Here is a 24,102-nt window from a genome sequence, read left to right as displayed (position 1 = left end):
TTTGGTGCTCGGTCCCTAAATATATTTAAAAATAGAAGTAAGTAGTGAATGCAAATATACAAATAGACAAGTGTATGTAGAGCTACATACACTTGTGCAGCTGTTATGTGCAAATTGGCATGTAAAGTGTGTTGTTAAATAAGTGTATAAAAAGTGTACAGCAAGTAGTGATGTTTGTTTCACAGTTATTATCATCAAATGTTCATGAGATGGATTGCCTGAGGGAAGAAACTGTTTCTGTGTCGGGCTGTTCTGGGGCTCAGTGCTCTGTAGCATCAACCAGAAGGTAAAAGTTCAAAGAGGCAGTGTGCTGGGTGCGAGGGGTCCAGAGTGATTTTAGCAGCCTTTCTGCTCGCCCTGGATAAGTACAGTTCTTGAAGAGTAGGGAGGGTTGTACCAATGATTCGCTCAGCAGTCCGAACTATTCGACACTTCACGCACTCAACGACCGCAGGTTTGCCTACGTAGCAGAAGGGGCGGAGCTATCGGGCACACATGTTGGATAACTATTTATTTTGCATGGTGAAAGCGAAATTCTTCCACAAGAGTGATTATAGTGCCTCCTGGTGGTGAATGCGGTTATACTCATGGCATGTCAGGAAAACGGTTTGAATTTCTGCTTAGTAAAAAAACATTAGTGCTCCATTTGGGACGACACTACATACATAATAAAAATATTATAATATTAAAGGCAAAAAGCGAGTACACTACAAACCCCAGCTCATAATTTCAGTTGTTTTCCTGATGCAATTCCCCATCTTTTTTACTTCTTGACGTGTCCTTAAAAACACATCTTTATAACAGGCATGTGTTTAATCCTGTTTGAGTGCCAGAAACGCTCTTAAAGACTTCAGCATCACTAAAAGTGAGATGCAGAGCGACTCTGAGCTTCCTTTGAGAATTAAAAGCTCTTCCTAGCAGCGTTTTCTCCTTTCACTTCACACATTTGCAGAGCCTCTGAACGCTTCCATCTGACAAACAGAAGCCACGCAGGTTTGCATCAAATTGCAGTGCTGGTCAAGTGTGTGTGTGTGTGTGTGTGTTGATGCTCGCCAAGAAGAGCAGAAGAGCCAAACACTGTTCTGGTGCGGAGGAGGATTCAGCGCTCGTTATTACTGTCATTATTGTTAAAGTCACACACACACACTCTCCCATACACACTGACCTGCTTTAGCACACTGTCCTGTGTTTAGGTCTTAAACTAAATGCAAAAATGCATCTGTCTGGCTGCTCTAAAGGCTGCTTGAGTGTTTTGGATGATTGCTAAGTGGTTTTTAAATCCCGGAAATCTGAAAGTATAATACAATAAGATGAGCAAATATATATTGAGCACTAATTTGAGTTTTGACATGTCATAATTGTTTATTATTATTATTATTATGATTCATTTATCAATTCATTTTTTCACGTTTTTTATTATTCTTTAATTCATTATTTGTTTATTTAGCTATTTTTTAGCTATTATTTTATTGTTGTGTAATTTGTTATTCATTATTTTTTAGCAATTTAATAATAATAATTATTATTATACAAGTTATATAATTAATTATTTATTCATTGAATTTATTTGTTTATTTATTATTATTATTATTAATTTATTTTAGCTATTTTCTTATTATTGTTTAATTTATTATTTATAATTTTTAGCAATTTAATAATGATAATAATAATAATAATTATTCTATAGGTTATATAATTAATTATTTAATTATTTAATTTATTTGTTTATTTATTTATTATTATTATTATTATTCATTTATTTTTAGCTACTGTTTTATTAATGTTTAATTATTTAATTATTTTTATTAAATTTAATTTATTTATTTATAATTTTTTGTTTATTTATTAATATTATCATTATTATATTATTACTATTATTATTATTATTATTATTCATTTTTAGCTGTTGTTTGATTATTGTTTAATTTATTATTCATTATTTTTTGCAATTTAATAATAATAATTATTATTATTATTATAGAAGTTATATAATTATTTATTTATTCATTTAATTTAATTGTTTATTTATTATTATTAATTTAATTTTAGCTATTGTTTTATTATCGTTTAATTTATTATTCATTATTTTGAGCAATTTTATTATTATTATAGAAGTTATATGATTAATTATTTATTCATTTAATTTAATTGTTTATTTATTATTATTATTTTATTTTATCTATTCTTTTATTATTGTTTAATTTATTATTCATTATTTTGAGCAATTGTATTATTATTATTATTAGAATTATATAAGTAATATAATTAATTATTTATTCATTTAATTGATTTGTTTATTTATTATTATTAATTTATTTTTAGCTATTGTTTTATTATTGTTTAATTTATTGTTAATTTTTTTAGCAATGTAATTATTATTATTATATAATGTTATATAATTAATTATTTATTTATTTTATTTATTTATTTATTATTATTATTATTAATGCATTATTGGCATTGTAAAAATGGGCATGTATGTTAGTTTGTTTTAAAATGATCATTATTATTATTTATTTTTAATCATTATTAAATTATTTATTTATTTTTTATAACTGTTTATTCGTTTTGTCATTTATTTAGCTATTTATTTATTTATTATTATTGATATTATTATTATTATTATTATTACTCTCATTATTACTCTTACTAATTATTTATTTATCAAGTTATTGTTTATCATGTTTTTATTATTGGTTAATTCATTATTCACTTATTTATCAATTTGTTTGTTTATATATTGATATCATCATCCTCATTATCATTATTATTATTATTATATTTATTATCATTATTGTTGTTAGTAGTAGTAGTAGTTATAAGTAGTAGTATATTTTCTTCATTGGTATTGTAAAAATACAGGAATTGTATGTTGATATACACTCACCAGCCACTTTATTAGGTACACCTGTCCAACTGTTCATTAACACAAATTTCTAATCAGCCAATCACATGGCAGCAACTCAATGCATTTAGGCATGTAGACATGGTCAAGACGATCTGCTGCAGTTCAAACCGAGCATCAGAATGGGGAGGAAAGGGGATTTAAGTGACTTTGAACGTGGCATGGTTGTTGGTGCCAGACGGGCTGGTCTGAGTATTTCAGAAACTGCTGATCTACTGGGATTTTCACGCACAACCATCTCTAGGGTTTACAGAGAATGGTCTGAAAGAGAGAAAATATCCTGTGAGTGATGACAGATGCCTTGTTGATGACAGAGGTCAGAGGAGAATGGTTAGACTGGTTCCAGCGGATAGAAAGGCAACAGTAACTCAAATAAGCACTCGTTACAACCGAGGTCTGCAGAAGAACAACTCTGAACACACAACACAAACAACCTTGAGGCGAATGGGCTACAGCAGCAGAAGACCACACCGAGTGCCACTCCTGTCAGCTAAGAACAGGAAAGTGAGGCTACAATTCACACAGGCTCAACACAATTAGACAATAGAAGATTAGAGAAATGTTGCCTGGTCTGAGGAGTCTCCATTTCTGCTGCCACATTCGGACGGTAGGGTCAGAATTTGGCGTCAACAAAATGAAAGCATGAATCTATCGTTTTTTGTATCAACAGTTCTGGCTGGTGGTGGTGGTGTAATGGTGTGGGGATTATTTTCTTGGCACACTTTGGGTTCATTAGTACCAACTGAGCATCGTGTCAACTCCACAGCCCACCTGAGTATTGTTGCTGACCATGTCCATCCCTTTATGACCAAAGTGTACCGTCTTCTGATGGCTACTTCCAGCAGGATAACACACCATGTCATAAAGCGCGAATCTTCTTAGACTTCCTTCAAACTTTAATATTTAGTCAATCTTGTTCTATATATGCTTGACTAGAGTTTCTGTTTTATTATCTATTGTTACACTAAAGGACATTTTACTGGGTGTCATTGGAAAAATGTACAATAATCTATATTGCTTTGCTCAGAAAAACTCCAATCAGAACCATTCAGTTCTCATTCTCCATATAGCCATGCAGCTAAATTTAGGGTTATATCACAAACACACACATAAAAACATGCTGCATCTCTGTTAATGGAAAACAACGCCATCATCCACCGTTTTGCCAGGTTATTTTCCAGTGCGTCTGTTTTTCGGACCTTGTGTAAGTCGTTCGCCCAGCAGCTATTGATTTGGTTGCATGCTGAAGTGCTTTTGTTTGCGCTGCCCCTGGAGTGGGTTTCATTATTATCAAGCACAGAGCATCTCTGCCCTACTTTCACTGTCCACCCACACTCAAGCTGTTTGAGCGTCTCCAGCTCAACCCAGGCAATATTCTCACCCGGCACTGCGCTGTTTTTAGACACCCGTCCTCTCTGCCACCGTTATATTACATCTCTCCCTTAGCGAGCTTCTTACCATAGCTTCAGCTGTGATGAACAGTGTTGGGGTGTAACGCATTACGTAATGTTATTGCTTTTTAAATGAACAAGTAAAGCAGTGCATTACTTTAAAAAATGAAGCGAGTTACTTAAATAAACATTTTGAGTTACTTTTTAGTTCTTAAAAAATAACTTGCTTAATTAATATTAATGTTGTCACATTGAATTCTACGAGGACCGAGAGGGGATGTGATGGTGGGGAAAAAAGTGGGTGGAATAAAAAAAAAACTGGGTCATAGGAAAATATATAGATTTAAGTTTTTGCGTTCCCTCATGAAGATGTTTTGCGTTCTCTCGCAAAACTGTTGATCGACATACACTTCCTGTTCAAGTCATACACAGGGCCGGATTAAGAACACATTGGGCCCTGGCTACTTTTCAGTTAAGCAGTTGACAGTCAATTTTTTCCTTAGAATAACATACTGTACTTTATAATACTGCAACAAATATCATGTGATATCATGTTATGTAATTTGCCACACTAAAAAACTTCAAAATCCACCTAGAAAGTGCATGAAAAGTGCTTATATTTGACTTTGGAGAAAGTGTAAGAACCCTTTATTCTTCAAAAATATCTTCTTTTGTGTTCAACAATAAACAAAAAGAAGCTCATAAAAGTTTGAGACCACCTGATTGTGGGTAAATTGAGTACCTTTTCAAATTTGCATCCCTTTAACTTACTGATAACCCTAAAAACTGCCCATAATTGATTCATCAGACCAGGCAACATTTCTCTAATCTTTTATTGTCTAATTTTGGTGAGCCTGTGTGAATTGCAGCCTCACTTTCCTGTTCGTAGCTGACAGGAGTGGCACCCGGTGTGGTCTTCTGCTGCTGTAGCCCATCTGCCTCAAGGTTGTTTGTGTTGTGTGTTCAGAGATGAAACCAGTCTGGCCATTCTCCTCTGACCTCTGGCATCAACAAGGCATTTGTGCCGACAGAACTGCCGCTCACAGGATATTTTCTCTCTTTCAGACCATTCTCTGTAAACCCTAGAGATGGTTGTGCGTGAAAATCCCAGTAGATCAGCAGTTTCTGAAATACTCAGACCAGCCCGTCTGGCACCAACAACCATGCCATGTTCAAAGTCACCTAAATCCCCTTTCCTCCCCATTCTGATGCTCGTTTTGAACTGCAGCAGATCGTCTTGACCATGTCTACATGCCTAAATGCATTGAGTTGCTGCCCTGTGATTGGCTGATTAGAAATTTGTGTTAATGAACAGTTGGACAGGTGTACCTAATAAAGTTGCCGGTGATTGTATATATCAACATACAATTCCTGTATTTTTACAATACCAATGAAGAAAATATACTACTACTTATAACTACTACTACTACTAACAACAATAATAATAATAAATATAATAATAATAATAATGATAATGAGGATGATGATATCAATATATAAACAAATAAATTGATAAATAAGTGAATAATGAATTAACCAATAAAAAAACATGATAAACAATAACTTGATAAATAAATAATTAGTAAGAGTAATAATAATAGTAATAATAATAATAATAAGAATATCAATAATAATAAATAAATAAATAGCTAAATAAATGACAAAACGAATAAACAGTTATAAAAAATAAATAAATAATTTAATAATGATTAAAAATAAATAATAATAATAATGATAATTTTAAAATAAACTAACATACATGCCCATTTTTACAATGCCAATAAAGCATTAAAAATAATAATAATAAATAAATAAATAATTAATTATATAACATTATATAATAATAATAATAATAATAATAATAATAATAATAATAATAATAATAATAATTACATTGCTAAAAATAATGAATAATAAATTAAACAATAATAAAACAATAACTAAAAATGAATTAATAAATTAATAATAATAATAATAATAAATAAACAATTAAATTAAATGAATAAATAATTAATCATATAACTTCTAAAATAATAATAAAATTGCTCAAAATAATGAATAATAAATTAAACGATAATAAAACAATAGCTAAAAATAAATTAATAATAATAAATAAACAATTAAATTAATTAAATAAATAATTAATTATATAACTTCTATAATAATAATAATAACTATTATTATTAAATTGCAAAAAAATATGAATAATAAATTAAACAATAATTAAACAATAGCTAAAATGAATTATTATTAATAATAATAATAATAATGATAATATTAATAAATAAACAAATAAATTAAATTAATAAATAACTAATTATATAACTTTTATAATAATAATAATAATAATTATTATTATTATTATTAAATTGCAAAAAATTATGAATAATAAATTAAACATTAATAAAACAATAGCTAAAAATAAATGAATAATAGTAAATAAATAAACAAATAAATTAAATGAAAAAATAATTAATTATCCCTTTAACTTACTGATAACCCTAAAAACTGCCCCTTTAAGGCTCATTATTATAACTATTGCTCACATTAATGGTTAAAGGTTTGCGAGTTCTTCTCAGATCTGAGTTCTGCTGACTGTGTGACTGTTTGCTCTTCAATCCGTCTTTCATAAGCTCTTATAATCCCAGCCCTCGGGTGACGCTTCTTTCCACTAAACACGCTTTGATCTGCTCAGTTTTTCAGCTGTATTATGAGCACAAAGTGTAGAAAGTAGCAGCATATTCCTGTGCACTTTCATTTACTAATAATGCTAAATACAAAATGCTAAGATTTTGTTTGGTGATGCTTTTACACTGGATGTCCGTGGGGTTTTAAAATGTTTCAAAATGTCTTAATTTAAGGCCTTAAAAAATCTTAAATTCGCTGAAATATTGTGTTGCTGGTCTTAAATCATTTGTAAACAGGTCTTAATTTTCCTATGTCCATGTAAAGCTATCCAATCCATCTCAATAAAACATTTAACAAAACTATTTATGACTCTATTTACCAATATGTTTAAATTATCTTCCTTACTGTTTTTTGTGTAATAATAACAACCCCTTGAATTATAGCACTCATTTTCACACTTTTTTGCTATTCATTAAACTCTAAGTGAGCAAAGTCATTCAGAATAGATTTATAGCGTTGCTGTTATGACAGATATGCAATTAAATATGGGAAATTAAATATGTGCATATGGGTCAAAGACTAGACATCTCAGTTTGTTGTCCGCATGAAATTATATTAGCAATTTTTTATGCATAGAAAGCATAATAAATGCAGGCAGGGTGTGTGCTTTAATGTTCTACATAGCATATAAGTGAATATAAAATGTCAAAATATAGGTTAAAATTTCAACAACTATATATTTGAAATTACAATTAATGAGTATGTTGGGGCTAAACTCTGATCCAACAGAAAACACAGATTAGACCATACTGAGTATTTTTTTTTTAAATCAACATTTTAACCATTAATAACAAATACACTCAGCGGCCACTTTATTAGGTACACCTTACTATTACGGGGTTGGACCCCCTTTTGCCTTCAGAACTGCCTTAATCCTTCATGGTGTGGATTAAACAAGATACTGAAAATATTCCTCAGAGATTTTGCTCCAAATTGACATGACAGCATCACACAGTTGCTGCAGATTTGTCGGCCGCACATCCATGATGCCAATCTCCCATTACACCACATCACAAAGCTGCCCTATTGGACTGTGATCTGGTGACTGGGGAGGCCATTTGAGTACAGTGAACTCGTTGTCATGTTCAAGAAACCAGTCTGAGATGATTCACACTTAATGACATGGTGCATTATCCTGCTGGAATTTGCCATCAGAAGATTGGTACACTGTGGCCGCAAAGGGATGGACATGGTCAGCAACAACACTCAGGTGGGCTGTGGCGTTGACACAATGCTCAATTGGTACTAATGGGCCCAAAGTGTGCCAAGAAAATAATCCCCACACCATTACACCACCACCACTTGCCTGAACTGATGATACAAGGCAGGATCCATGCTTTTCATGTCCAAATTCAGACTCTATTATCCAAATGTCACAGCAGAAATTGAGACTCTTCAGATCAGGCAATATTTTTCCAATCTTCTATTGTCCAATTTTGGTGAGTCTGTTTGAATTGTAGCCTCAGTTTCCTGTTCTTAGCTGACAGGAGTCTGCCTCAAGGTTGTTTGTGTTGTGTGTTCAGAGTTGTTCTTCTGCAGACCTCGGTTGTAACGAGTGCTTATTTGAGTTACCGTTGCCTTTCTATCAGCTGGAACCAGTCTGGCCATTCTCCTATGACCTCTGGCATGAACAAGGCATTTGCGCCCACAGAACTGCTGCTCACTCTGTAAATACTAGAGATGGTTGTGCGTGAAAATCCCAGTAGATCAGCAGTTTTTGAAATACTCAGACCAGGGGTCCGTTCTTTGTACCTCGCTTAAATGATCTAAGATGATTTTGCCGATCCTGGATCTTTTAATCTTGATAACTGATCTCTGGCTAATTTGGTTCTTCAAACAAGTTCGCGAATGAGATTAGAATGTCTGGATAAACTGATCTGAGAACGCTGCGTGTGTTGTGAAGGACAGATCTATCGATCCTCGAAATCATGATCAGTAATGCAACGATTGGCTGACGGCACAGCAGCGTAATGACATCATCTGATTAATATTCAATTATCCATGTGAGCAAAATTACACAAAATTAGCAGTAAACGGTTTGTTAAATATGACACGCAATATCCTAGAGTATTCATCATGTATTTCAATGCAAATCAATGTATTTAGTTCCACATTTAGAGAATATTTTCTTTATTACAGTAGCCGTTTTTTTAATCAATGTATGGAATAACTGGATGTTTACAAAAGCATTTTAATATTGTTAAAGGCATCTGCAACTTTTGTGAAGCATAATCAACGGCATATTAACTGTCAAAACATGTTCATGACTGCATTAATGTATTATTTCTTTTTTTTAAAAAGTCACATTTTCTGCATTTCTATTATCATACACAAATTGTACTAAAGCGATCTAAAAAGTTCATATCAATAAATTTTCTCTTTGTACTTTCATTTCGAGGGTTGAATGAGATTGCATAAGTTTTGTTAATATAACTTTATTTATTTTATTAATAACTATAACTTTATATATATAGTTACTTTATTTTTTTTTTAACTATTTTCCCAAGTGTATATAACTACTACTGTAAGAAAATATCCAAATTCGGTACTTTCTCTATTATCTTTGCTTGAACTGACCCGATCTAATCCTGTTTATGTGAATTGAACCTGCTCCCGATCAGGTTTGAGCTAGCAGAACTGTTGCTATGACAACAACTCTCAGATCAGCTTTGAAGAAGGAAACGATCCTGGATCATGTCAAATCGTCAATATCCAAATCCAGCTAACTAAGTAATCCACATATGAAGAACAGACCCCTGCTCATCTGGCACTAACAACCATGCCATGTTCATGATTAGATTGGCTGATTAGATATTTTGCGCTAACAAGCAGTTGGACAGGTGTACCTAATAAAGTGGCCGGTGAGTTATCTTAAACTGTAATAATAATAATAATGACAATATTATAATTAGCCCAAAATGTACTGCTTTAGTTCTGACTCAATATGCCAGTTATAGAAAGCGCAGCATCCACATAAATCTGACTGTTGTGGGTCACATCTGATGAGTCAAACACAGGGAATAAAAAAAGCTCATCTGCATACCGCACAGCTGTCTCGCAGGGCATCAAACTTGCGTTGGATTTCATCCCGATGGGCCTTGAAAATAAAAAGAGAGACAAAATGAGAGTGAGAATTGCCGTGTTTGCAAGAAGTGCACACTCTGGCAGAAGTGCTGCGTGGAGGTCTCTGCAGTAAAGAGCAATTCGCTGTGAGATGAACTGAAGTGCCGTGACAGGCGTGATGTCATGCATGAGGATGAAACCGTGTTAGAAATGTATGCAGAGCGCAGAGGAGCGTGGGTAGATGTTTACAGCACGGTGAAGATGAGCAGCACAATGAAAAAATGTCCACAGAGGGATTTATGCAGAAGCACATGATTACTGGTTTTGATTGAAGGACGCGAGTGGAGAATGACACAGATTAAATCGACAGCTGCCTGCTCCTCCAGATACTTGCTAAGCTATAAATGACTTGAGGGCAACCCTTTGACTTAAGTTACTAATGACATCATATTGTATGCATGCATTTTTTGGTAACACTTTACAAAAACAGTACATGAATAATGATGTATTAATATGTAAACTAAACATTACTTTATTATGAATTAATGATGAGTTAAGGTATGCACTAATCATGAATTAACTTTAAGTACAACATGAGTCACATGAGTTCATGTGTGAATAATGGCTACCTTAATTACTTGTTAGTACATGATTGTTTGTTAATTAATGTATTAATTACCACATTAGTTTATGCTTAATTTAACCATGATGAACTCATGATATGTTAATGTATAATAATGTTGTGACTTTACTTGGAGGGGCACATCATCATTAACCAATTCTTAACTACTCATGAACTCCTTATACACGTCCAACTAGTGAGTTTACACTGAATAACAATAGAAACGTGTTCTGTCAACATCAACATGAAGAGGAGTTCATAAGTAGTTAAGGATGAGTTAATAGTGATGTGCCCCTCCAAGTAAAGTCATGACATAACTATACATTAACAGCTCATGAGTTCATGTTGGTTACATTTAGCCTAAACTTAAATGTTAAGTAATACATTAATTAACAACATGTACTAACAAGTAATTAAGGTAGTCGTTATTCACACATGAACTCATGTGACTCATGTTGTACTTAAAGTTAATTCATGATTAGTGCATACCTTAACTCATCATTAATTCATAATAAAGTAATGTTTAGTTTACATATTAATACATCATTATCCATGTACTGTTATTGTAAAGTGTTACCCATTTTTTAAATGAACAACAAACAGCTGATCATCTGTATGCATTTTAAAGCCTGCACTGAAAATAAAATGCTTTTCTTCAGTTTTGTCTCTGATATCTAAAAATGTTTAAATCAAGAAGCATTTTCAGACAAGCCGAAATGATTGTCTTGTATTAAGAAATAATATCAAAATGAAGGGACCCGCAATGTGACGCATGGCGCGACACAATTGTTGTTTGCCAGTTTCAGCTTGGCGCAAGAGTCGTTTTGACGTTTTGCGCCACGCTGTTTAAATAGCAAATGCATTTGCGCTCATATATGTTCGACCATAGGCGTTCTGGTCTAAAAAGGTAGGCGTTCTGAGATGTATTGCTAGTGCGTTGCTATTTTGAGAATCTATAATAGATTTTTCAACAGATCAGAACAAAGCCGGTCTAAAGTCCAGCGCAGAGCGCATAAGTTGTGCGCCACGCTTACACACTGCTTAATACAGACAGGATGTAGAGCAATATGCAAATATCTTTACATATGAAAAAGAATCAAAATGTTAAGGATATATAAAGGATATAATAATGATATACATAGGATATGAATATAAAGGATTAAAGTATCAAAAAACATATTATTTTCTAGCCTACATAAATATAAAAACCACTGCCTTCATGCCTTCTTCATCTTGGGGGTTTTTTCAGTTCATTCATAAAAATTTGCTTTTGTATAATGTTATTATTATTAGCAGTATTATTTATTATATCCATATTTATATTTGTTCTATTAAAAACAAGCTTAGATTTGCCCACCTGTCGGGTTTCAGACCATATGGATCATAGCATGTGTATTTGGAAATAACTCAGGTTATTCAGGTAACAATAACTCGTTATTGATGTTAATTTATTAATTTGCTGGACATTAGAACTGAATTTAGAAATAGTTTTGAAACAAATCTTTGCACTTAACAAATGAAATTAATTATTTATAGGCTAATTGATGTCTGTGCATATAAGGTTTTCCTATCCACGAGAGCGAAAGTAAATCCTTTATCTCTCATTCTCACTCTGCAGATGCTCTGTTTAACTGTTTTCTTGCTAGTGAAATGCTCAGTTTTTACACTTACAAAGTCATCATGTAAATAGCAATGCACCAAATGAGACTCTGATTGGTTTATTCTCAAAACACACCTGTAACTTATTAAGAAAATAAGCTCAACCCTTTTAGATCATGCGCCATGGCACAAAGTGGATTTTTCCGTCCTTATATTAGCAAAAGTGTATTCTGACACGCCCTGAAAGCGTTTGCGCCCTGCAATTTGCACTTTGCGCATTAACCGTCAAAATAGAGCCCGAAGTGTTTTTCTAAAAACAAGCAAATATTCTGCCAATGGGGTAAGTTAAATGATATTAAGTCAAAAGGAAAAACATGATCATTCCACTTACCCCATTGGCAGATTATTTTGCTTGTTTTAAGGAAAAACTCTCTTAATTTGTGCATATTAATTCTTAAAACAAGTCCATATTTTTTTGGGCTTGTCTAAAAAAATGCTTTTTAGACTTTTCAGACCCCCTTAGCACCAAATATTTATAAAAGCAACATATATAGCGACTTTTTTGGTGCTGCATCGAGAGCAGATTACCCCTCTGCATACGAAGGCAAATGTTTTTGCACAGCAAACGTGAGGTATTTCTTTAGTACTGATCTGCTTCTGCTTGTTGTTTGCAATCAGAGATTCTAGTGACACCAGGACTGGTCTGAGTTTAATATGTCTGAGAGATTACTGCCAATTCACTACACATCTATATTGATATACTGTATTCAAACAACAATACATTTAATTACATTGACATGCATGTATAAAGCGTGGTGCAATTATAAATACCCCTTTATTAACCATAGGCTGTTAAACAAACAGAAATGGTTGGATGAGATGACGTTCGTAATATGCAATTTGATGTAAGACATTTTAAGAGTTCTCACTTAGCTGATGATTTATAACAAACGTGTTTGGCATGCTGTCCCGAGAGAGAGCCTTTGGCTCGAGGGAATTGAAAGACCAGGGATTCCTCTCATTCGCCGAGCAAGAGGGGAGATTGAGCTCAGGTAGATCTCAAAAACTCCCCCATTTGCCTTAGTCCAGGTGTCTCAAACTGCCTTATGGGCTGCTTTCCTCCTCCCTCCAGCCACAACGAGATTCAGCCCGCCCCTCCGGTCTTGACTTCACACTAACAATCATCTATCTCCACCCCCCTGGGTCTTCACTCCGCGTGAATGTAACCATCAAAGCCGCTGGTGTTCTTGCTATGGGGCAACAGTGCTAACCACTGGGCCACCGTGCTGCTTAATCTCGGTAAAGGGGGGACAGGAGGAATAGTTGTGGAAAAAAGACTGTGGTTATTTATAGTGACTTAGGCCCTGTTTACACTAGTGCGTTTTCGTTTTAAAACGTGTAGGTTTTGCTACGGTTACGCCATCCGTCCACACTACGCTGGACTTCTCGAGCGCCGATAACGGAGCGTTTTGGAAACACTGGAGAGGCCGTTTTCATTCTAAAACGCTGCTGCTCTGTCTTAGTGTGGATGGGGAAAGACGGAGACATCTGAAAACTGAGGCGGGGCTGCCGATCTGATTGGGGCTTTTCCTTAACATTAAGTAGACCACACACAGTTCAGTCTCGCATCCTCTTCTTGTAAGTTCAGACTTCGCAAGTTTGATCAAGGCTGCAGTCTCCCTCTTCTCAGTTTGATATGGAAAACATACAGAGGACACGCGTAAATCTTCAAAGGGAACAGTGTACTTTATAACTTCATTCTCACCACCCTGGCTACTTTCTCAACAATAAAATGTAAACATGATTTAAGGAACTGCCTATTTTCATTTTAATATTAGCAACTTAATAGACAGCAGAAATGTTGAGGCGTCGTGCTGCATATATGAGTGTCATCTTCACTGTGTGGATATTTATAACAAAACGGAGCCGATAACAACTGCCTCCTTTCAATTTCAGTGAAAATACGAAACACACCCTCTCTTTTGTTGAATATCAGTTTCAATAATTGATAATGGCCATTATAAAAGTATAACATACAATAAGTTTATACATTGTAGGAAATAAAGGCAAGCGATCAGTCAATGTACATGGATTAATCATTAACTTATCTTTGCGCTTAACCAAAACACGTTACCTGTGAACAAGTAATAGACTCCAATGATCAAAGTCAGGGAATATGTCGTTAAATAAAGACAACAAGATGAATTAAATATCACATTTAGCAAATATAGCGAGATTAGATCCAGCGGGAGATGCTTGATGAGCAGTCCGACTAGCAGAGCTCTCATCGGGGTAGAAATGCTGCAGCGCTTGCCTGAGAGTGTGTGTGTGGTCAAGTGATGTGCGTTTTCAGCGTTTTGGTGTGGACGGAGACCAGTTCAGAAACGCTGGGTAAAACGCAAGTGTGGACGCAGATCGTTTTCATTCTAAAACGCCGTTTTAAAACTAAAACGCACTAGTGTAAACAGGGCCTTAGGAATCATCTGATTGTAGGATCATGTATTAGATAATGCAGGATCGGCTGTGGTCAATCATAAGCACGTGATCCTCTCGAAATGAGCTTATAAATAAACTTTACTTAGTGACTTTTAGAGCAGAGCTCAGCACCTTTTCATTGAAAATAGTTGGCAGCACTGTAAAAAAAGATAAATCAATCTGTAACTTGGTGGTCAAAAGAGTTACCTGCCAGGGGGGCATGAAGTCCCACAAAAAAACGATCAATTGTATAAGGAAGCTGAAAGTGTAAACAACATAATTGAACCCCTTTGAAACAATGGCCTGTTGTGATTGACTGCTGTTTGTCACGGTGGCTGAGTGGTTAGCACTGTTGCCTAAATTCAAGAAGGTTGCTGGTTCGAGTTCCAGCTGAGCTATTTGGCATTTCTGTGTGGAGTTTGCATGTTCTCCCTGTGTTGGCTTGGGTTTCCTCCGGATGCTCCGGTTTCCCCCACAGTCCAAACAAATGCGCTGTCTTGAATAAACTAAATTTTCCATAGTGTATGAGTGTGTGTGACTGTGAGAGTGTATGGGTGTTTCCCAGCACTGCATTGCGGCTAGAAGGGCATCTGCTGTGTAAAACATACGCCAATTCATTCTTCTGTGGAAACGAATGTAAATTAATGATTGAATGTTGTCAGTGAAAGCTCCTCACCCTCAGGACGGTGATCTCCTCTTCGGCCTCGGCGGTGGTCTCCTCCAGCTCAGTTTTGGCCTGCTGTAGTTGGCTGTCGAGAGCGTGGCGTGCCGCTTGCAGGCTGCTGATCTGAGCTTCTCTCTCCTGCAGAGACAGCGTGAGCTCTGACACCTGACGCTTGATCTCCAGCTTCTGTTCCTCATGCTCTAGGCCGATCTGTGGAGCAGCACAGGGCTAGGGTTAGGCCTTTCACCATATTCCATAATGATATATAGCACCAAAATGCATTGCAGTAAACAATATTATTGTCATTTTAATATCCTTTTATGCCACTATAATGCCAGAATGACAGTATAAAAACAGCATAGTGCAAGTACACTCTTTCAAAGAACACTGAATATTTTATTCTTGAAAATATTATAATAGTTTATAATATAATTTATAATATATTATAATAATTTTATGGTTTCCAACTCCTTAAAAGAGAGAAAAGGCTTCAGCTCTGTAATTAATAGAAACCACTTTTGATAGCCAAATTATTTTGCTTGTCAAACTCTAACTCGGTGTCAAAAATAACTTCAAGTATCTTTGTGAGATGGTGGACCTTAGGTTTAAATGAATAGTTGATTAATTGTATATTCAAACTCGGAAGCAATAGCACTTTAGTTTTTGATACATTCAAGTGTAAAAAATAACCCACCAACCATTCCTTAAACTCGTTTAAACTGGTAAAAAAAGGACTGTAATACTGAGTTTTCTCCCAATTTTGTGGGTATATAAAGCTGAGTATCATCAGCGTAAAGAAGATAGCTTACATTATGTTTCTTACGGATAGCAGCCAAGGAAAGCATGTTGGAAAAAAGAGCTGGTCCCAAAATTGATACTTGGGGAACACCACACTCCATACGGGCAAAAGAGGATGAAAAATTTCCTCATTCAATAGAAAACATTCACCCTAAAAGATAAGAACTAAACCATTTCCAAACGTTTTCTTGAATCCCAGCACACAATCTTAAGCGCTCAATCAAAATATCATTATATACAGTTGAAGTAAGAATTATTAGCTCGTCTTTGCATTTTTTTCCTATTCAAATATTTCCCAAATGATGTTTAACAGAGCAAGGAACTGTTCACACTATGTCTGATAATATTTTTTCTTCTGGAGAAAGTCTTATTTGTTTTATTTCGGCTAGGATAAAAACAGTTTTTAGTTTTTTTAAACCCATTTTAAGGTCAAAATTATTAGCCCCCTTAAGCTATATGTTTTTCAGTAGTCTACAGAACAAACCATCGTTATACAGTAACTTGCCTAATTACCCTAACCTGCATGGTTAACCTAATTACCCTAGTTCAGCCTTTTAATGTCACTTTAGGCTGTGTAGAAGTGTCTTGAAAAATATCTGGTCAAATATTATTTACTGCCATCATTGCAAAAATAACATAAATCAGTTATTAGAAATGAGTTATTAAAACTATTATGGTTTGAAGTGTGCTGAAACAATCTCCTCTCCTTTAAACAGAAATTAGGAAAAAAAAAAATAAACAGGGTGGGCAAATAATTCTGACATCAACCATATTTTGTCAAATGCTGCAGTCAAATTTAGGAAAACCAGAAGTGCATCTTTTCCCGAATCAACAGTCAGAAAATTGTTGATTGTTAGTTCGTGCTAACTCATTGTGCATTAAGTGAAATTTATTAATAAACTAATTTCAAGAGGATCACGTGCTTATGATTGCTCACAGCCGGTCCCGCATTATTCAATTTAAGATTCACCAATCAGATGACTTTGTCTCCATATATAACCTAAGTTCCATATAACAGTCATCTTCGTTTTGAAGAATCCCCCCGTTCCTCCCCTACTCCCCCTCCTTTCCTAGATGGGTGGCACAGAGGTCCCGTGGTTAGCACTGTTGCCCCAACACCATTGGTTCTAGCCCTTAACAGTCCAATCGATGTTTCTGTGCGGAGTTTACATGTTCTCCCTGTGCTCGCATGGGTTTCCTCCGGGTCCCCGTTTCCCCCCACCGTCCAAAAACACATAATTAAGTAGTTATCGTCATAACAATCCCTAATTGCACACTAGCTTCAAATAGTGGGGGTGTTCTCGAGATTTACCTAAACTCAAACTCCCCTCTCGCCCTGCAAAGGTAGGGAGCCCCGGGCTCGAGGATTTTATGAGCTCAGGGCTCTCTCCCGGGACAGCATGCCAAACACGCTTATAATCAATCATCTGTGTGAACTCTTAAACTAAATGTTACAAGCATGGATTTGGATTTTAATAAGGCTTTAGTAAATGAAGAGTTCAGATGTAAAACCCTCTAAACGCAGACTGAGGGCCTACTCACACTATACCATCCGTACCGTGCCCAGGCTCGTTTCCTGGATCGTTTGAGAAGTGTGAGTGCGCTGAATCGGGCTCAAGCATGGTTCACTTGGCCACCCCTGGCCCGGTTGGAAGAGGTGGGCCTGAGCTCACGCAGTACACTTGTAGTGTGAGCGCAAAACGCGCCAAAGCCCGAAACTGAAAGCGAGACGTGACATTTAAGGGACTGTTTCGTATGGATTTATTAATCATTCTTACTGTTCAGTGAACGCAAACTGCCGTAGTTTAATAAAGACGAGAACTCCTCACTTCACGACAGCTGCACCTTCAGCAGACCTCCTCATTCCTGCAGCACTAGAGCTTTATGATTGTTTATGAGCGCCAAAAGTGGCGGATCTGCTTGTCGAAATATCTGACTGCGTGTCACTGCATCCTTAAGGACTGCTTGGCGAAATATTTGACTGCATGTCACTGCATATCAAACGACTGAAACGATATAACAAGAGAAATCTCCACTGTGCTGCTGAGTGAGAGCGCTTCTCACTGAACAGCGCAGCAGTGATGACGTAAGCGTGCAGAGGCCCGATTGTGGTGTGAGTGCGGGCCGTCGGGGGAGACGGGAGGGGGGACAAGCATGCTTTGGCCCAGTTCGAGGCAACTGTACCTAGTGTGAGTACGGCCTGAAATTTTCCTAAAATTTTAACATTTTAATCAGTTTCCTGTTGGTACGTTCAGTAATTTAAATTTCATGGCAAATAATATATTATTTTCATGTTCTTTAACCAGTAACACTTTATAATAACTACACACTATGAATCGTTTACTAAGCATTAGTATCTAGTGAATTCATTATCTGTTAAGCAATAACTCTACATTAATACACGTTAGTGAGCAGTTTATAACTGCAGCTACAAATGCTGTATTCTTGACTTAATAGCACCTATATAATGTGCTTAATAAATGTATTTTCATACTTAGTTAATGATTTATTTTTCATCACTAAATTAAGTATTGAATTATTTACAAACCAGTTGTATTTAAGAGTAGTTGAGGGTTTTTTGGATAATTCAGAATGAGTTAGTAAATGATTAATACATTATTAAAATCAACATTTATATATCTTATAATTCAGGCATATATTAATAGTTAACTATTATGTTAATAAATGCTTTATTGACTCAACTTCATGCAGTTTTGTGGCCTGATCTAAAGTGAGGACTACTCATGCTTTATAAATGCCTTATAAATGACAAATAAAGGCTCAATATCAAATGAACAATAATCTTTGCAATCTTATCTAAAAAGTAAAACTAATGTAAAGTTTAAACATCGCAAAATAACAGGAGTGTCAAAATATGACATCCAACTGGATAAAACAACAACAATATAATAATTTAACATTATAATAAGATTATAATAAGATAAGATTTATATAATATAAAAAATGTTTAAACTCTACAGTGATTTTATTTTAGATAAGGTTTAAATAATTATTTTTCAATTGAAGAGCAGTTTCATTTGTGTATCTTTAAATGAATAGGAATGAATAATGTCTATTTTTCCTGTTTAGAGTTTAACTGAGCCTTTATTTGTCATTTATAAGGGATTTATAAAGCATGAATAGTCCTCACTTTAGATTAGGACCCACAAAACTGCATGAAGTTGAGTTAATAAAACATTTATTAACATATATAGTAACCATTAATATATGCCTGAATAATAAGACATATAAACGTTGATTTCATTAGTTTATTAATCATTTACTAACTCATTCTGAATGGTCCTAAAAACCTTCAACTACTTTTAAATACAAATGTTTGTAAATAATGCGATACTTAATTTAGTGATGAAAAATAAATCATAAACAAAGTTTGAAAATACAATTATTAAGCGCATTATACATGTGGCTGTAAGTCAAGAATACAGCATTTGTAGCTGCAGTTATAAACTGCTTACTGACACTTATTAATGTAGAGTTAATGCTTAACAGATAATGAATTCACTATTTGCTAATGCTTAATAAATTATTTATAGTGTGTAGTTATTATAAAGTGTTACCCTTTATCCTCTTAAGGTGTCAGGGTTCTGCCACTCTGGTCATGTAAATTCTTGTTTTGGAGGCAGAGTCCGGACACTAGTCATGTCTAGTCCTGTCCTGTTGTGCTCGGCTCGAGTTTTCTTGGGTCGAGCACTTGTTTCTGTCTTTGTTTGTCTCTGTGTGCATCGTGGGTGTACGCAGAGTGTGCGAGCTCCTGCATGATGCGGCCGCGCGGGCTCTGCGTGCCTCAGACGAGCGCGCTCTTGTACTCGTGTTTGTGTTTTCGTCTGTCTGCAGCGTGGTGTTTCATTCCCAGCGTCTCTGTCCAGTTGGTTTCGGTTTTGGTCGGCGCTGGGATGAAACATGAATGCTGCATGTGTGAGTGCACGGTGAGTGCTTTTATTCATCGTGTACTCGTGTCTTGCATTCAGTCTTCTGTTGGTGTTGTGTTTAGCATGTGGTGTATGTTTACATGCACCGCGTGCTTGTGTTGTCGTGGTTAATGAGTTCTCTCATTGGCTGCGTGTTCTAGTCTTGTTTTATGTGAGCGCATGGCTTGTGTTGTCTCTCTGTGTCATGCGCTCTCCCGTCTATTGTCTAGTCCCACCCTCCTTGTTAACTCATTATTAGTTTCTCATGTTCACCTGTTTGTGTGAATTTACTTCTGCTTTATAATCCCCTCATGTCTTCTGTCCTGTGCCAGTTCGTCGTCTATACTACCCCTGTGTTCCTGCTCCAGTCGTGTCTTGCCAGCCCAGCCCAGCCCAGCCCAGCCAAGTTTGTTTGTCTGCTTGTTTGATAGTTATGTTTTTCCCCCTCGGGGTGGTTTTTGTTGTTCTTTTTGTTTTATTTAAATTAATAATAAATCCTGTGTTTTGCACTTGAGTCCTCGCTCTCTCATCCTTCCCGAACCGTGACACAAGTTTTTTTTTACAGGTAATTTTTTATTTATCTTTGCTATTTGGGGTCATTGAAACCTAATTAGAATAAAAAACATCTTTTGATATGATGTACTTTTAAAGAAAAATTATGTCCATGTACATGTGCACTCGTGGTCCCAATTTACATGAAACACTTTTTCCTGAATGTTTTTTAATGCATGTATAACATAAAAATTGTTCTGACTATTAGAGAGTAAAAACAAATTTTCTTTGCCCATTTTGAACAGTTAAAAATAGGGTTTGGGACATTTCATATGCTGTAAAACAGTTGCAGCATGACACTGTATGTCTGTAACAAAATATAAAACATTTAAAGTATTTTAAATAGCCACTTAAGAACTAAAATGTGCTGTCTACAATTTGGTTAAAATGAAATCACTCAAAATAAACACAGGAGTCTGAGAAAAATAAAGTTCTGTGGAAATTTCAGGCTCTTTTTCAGAGGTTTTTGCATCTGAACTCTTCAAATGTTGAACGGTGAGTATTGTTCATACTTAGTTTAGTTAGTGAGTACATAGACTAATGAAACCTTATTGTTCTGTGTGCACAGTAGGGTTAAATATGGTTCATTATTCAGCATAATGTGATCATAGTCACCTCTCGCAGCCTGGCTTCCAGCTCCAGCACTCGGCTCTTGTTTGTCTGCTCTTGTTGGGTGAGTTTCTCCAGATGCTCCTCCAGCTTTGCATTCTGCGCCTCCAGTTTTCCAGCCTGAGACTCCAAATAAAACTTCTGCTGTCTGAGTTCAGAAATCATCTCCTCCTGGGCTTTCCTAAACATGAAACAAGAGATTGAAAAGAAAACTCTGTAGAAAATTGTAAAGTTGTGAATCAGTCAAAGCTTGGTTAACCAGCTAATCTACTCTATATCTGCCTTTAGTGAATATTCTGGATCAGTGCTATTCGACCAATCATCAACTCTGCAGATCAACGTTGAACAGTGAGACGGTTTAACTGAATTTATACAATTAATTTACAGTCAAATCAGTCTGCATTTGACTTTTCATACACTAGAAGAGCTGTTTAACCGCTAAAATTCTTCCACTGAAGCATCTAAAACAACAATAAGGATGTACGGTATTTACCATGTAGAGTAAAATCATAACTGTACAGTAATATTATTATTGTATGTTGCATGTCAAAGAAACTTTTGTATAAAATTTGTAAGCGTATTATTATTAGAAGTAGTAGCATTATTATTTTTATTAATGTTATAACTGTTATTATATTTTTAATTAATAATGTTAGCATTGTTATTAATATTATTAATATTATTATTATTGTTATTACTGTTGTTATTATCATTTATTATTATTATTATCATTTTATTATTATTATTATTATTATTATTATTATTATTAATGTTATTACTGTTGTTATTATTATTATTATTATTATTATCGTTATTATAATTAATGATTATTATTGATTCTTCATTGTTATTGTTATTATTATTAATAAATAAATAAAAAACAAATTAATAAATTGATTGAAGCAAAAAATATATATTTATAAATATATACAATACATAAATACAAATAATAAGGCTATTCTAAACACAAATGAGGTGATGCAGTGGCGCAGTAAGTAGTGCTGTTGCTTCACAGCAAGGTTGCTGGTTCGAGATTTGGCTCAGTTGGCGTTTCTGTGCGGAGTTTGCATGTTCTCCCTGCGTTCGCGTGGGTTTCCTCCGGGTGTTCCAGTTTCCCTCACAAGTCCAAAGACATGCGGTACAGGTGAATTAGGTAGGCTAAATTGTCTGTAGTGTATGAGTGTGTGTGGATGTTTCCCAGAGATGGGTGGCGGCTGAAAGAGTATACGCTGCGTAAAAACGTGCTGGATAAGTTGGTGGTTTATTCCGTTGTGGCGACCTCGAATTAATAAAGGGACTAAGCTGAAAAGAAAATGAATAAATTAAAGTAATAAGCCAAATGAATCGTCATTCTAAACTAATGAGTTAAACGAATGATTCATTGAATAAATGACCTACATCTAAATTTGGTTTTAGTGTCATAATTATTTCACACTCAGCAATTACTATCTTAGAAAAATCCCAACATATTTAAATCAAAACATCAGAAAATATAATCAAGGTTTTCTCTTTTAGCAGGCACAAAATGAATCTGTTATGCATAATGCAAATATTTCAGATCATCATTCATTAGCTTTGTGCTTAACCCTGAATATCCGCCGTCATGGCACATTAGCCTGAAATTAACCTTTTACAGTCAACAAACACAATATAATATCCATGGCTCATTCATGTGAACGACATGAAGCAGAATACGAAGCATAACATTAATATGCAGCATTTATTGTACATTATATATGTCAACTTGACGTGACTTTAGAGGTGACTTTAAAAGTGACTTTAAAAGTGTCTTTCTTAGTATTTAGATTTATTTTTTAACCACCCAGATTCCAGATTTTTAAAAAGTTGTATCCCGGCCAAATATAATCCAATCCTAACAAAGTATACATCAAAAAAGCTTATTTTTTACAGCCTCCATGTGATGTATTAATAATAGCTTATATGATTTAATGCAGCGGTTCCCAAGAGGGGGGTCGCGGCTCACAAGCGGGCCTCAGCAAGCTTTGTGGGGGGGTCACGTCATAATTTAAAAAAATCTTAGCAGTGGACAATTAGGAGAATGATCATGTTGCCTTAGTTCATTTTATCCTCTAGCTCAGTGGTCCTCAACCATCGGTCCATGGATCAATTGGTACCGGGCCACACAAGAAATCATTAATTATTTCCGTTTTATTATTATCCGCGTTTGAACAATCTTTAATTTTGAAAAGTCTTTTATTTTGAAAAATGAGCGCATTTTCTTGCTGACATCCTGGTCACTTTAGCGCCCAAATTTAACCCACAAGCCGTAAAAATGAGTAAGAAAGTAAGAGTAAGTCTTTGGAATGTTTCTTTGCAAAGGAGAAAAGGCCCAGTAAATTACCTGCGTAGTGCCAAGGCATGGATCCGCAATCCATTTGTCAACAAATCAGGTGAATCCACCATGGCTGTGCAAAAAGATCAACTGATAGAGATTGCAAATGACGGCGGCCTTTTAGGGGAAGTTCGCATATCGCGTATTTCTACAGTCTGCACAAGTTTGTTGTTTATAATGGAGTTTTCAACTCAGTGTGATGCGCTCGCACCAATGAACAGCGGGCCGCAAGTGCACCGCGAGTCACGTGATAAGAATTGACTACTCAGCTTCAGCTTGTATGGAATATTTACATTTTGGTAAGACATTTCGGTCAGACAAACACAGAACACACAAACACTGCAGTCCTTTGTACTTGTCTCCATAAATAAAACTTGTATCAGAGAATGACAGCAATGTTTTGTCAGTTTGTCATCCTTTAAGAAAACGGTTGATGGTCGCATAGAAACCCACA

At 35.0% G+C, this 24,102-nt stretch overlaps 2 protein-coding genes across 16 annotated transcripts in view; both read right to left on the bottom strand.

The window, feature by feature from the left end:
- Positions 1–24,102, bottom strand: part of gcn1 (GCN1 activator of EIF2AK4) — a 779,792-nt gene that overhangs the window by 410,811 nt on the left and 344,879 nt on the right. The gene's annotated exons all lie outside the window — the stretch shown is intronic.
- The window catches only part of citb (citron rho-interacting serine/threonine kinase b), a 135,385-nt gene that overhangs the window by 46,303 nt on the left and 64,980 nt on the right, over positions 1–24,102 (bottom strand). For all 15 annotated transcript variants that reach the window (XM_068223090.2, XM_068223087.2, XM_073910033.1 and 12 more), the window contains exons 13-15: positions 21,302–21,476; positions 15,420–15,617; positions 10,028–10,081 (exon numbers count right to left, since the gene is read on the bottom strand). In XM_068223090.2, coding sequence (XP_068079191.1) covers positions 10,028–10,081; positions 15,420–15,617; positions 21,302–21,476 — 427 coding nt within the window. The remainder of the gene's footprint in view (positions 1–10,027; positions 10,082–15,419; positions 15,618–21,301; positions 21,477–24,102) is intronic.

Source organism: Danio rerio, chromosome 8, assembly GCF_049306965.1.
Source record: "Danio rerio strain Tuebingen ecotype United States chromosome 8, GRCz12tu, whole genome shotgun sequence".
Classification (NCBI taxonomy): Eukaryota; Metazoa; Chordata; class Actinopteri; order Cypriniformes; family Danionidae; genus Danio; species Danio rerio.
This window is presented reverse-complemented; position numbering and strand designations above follow the sequence as displayed.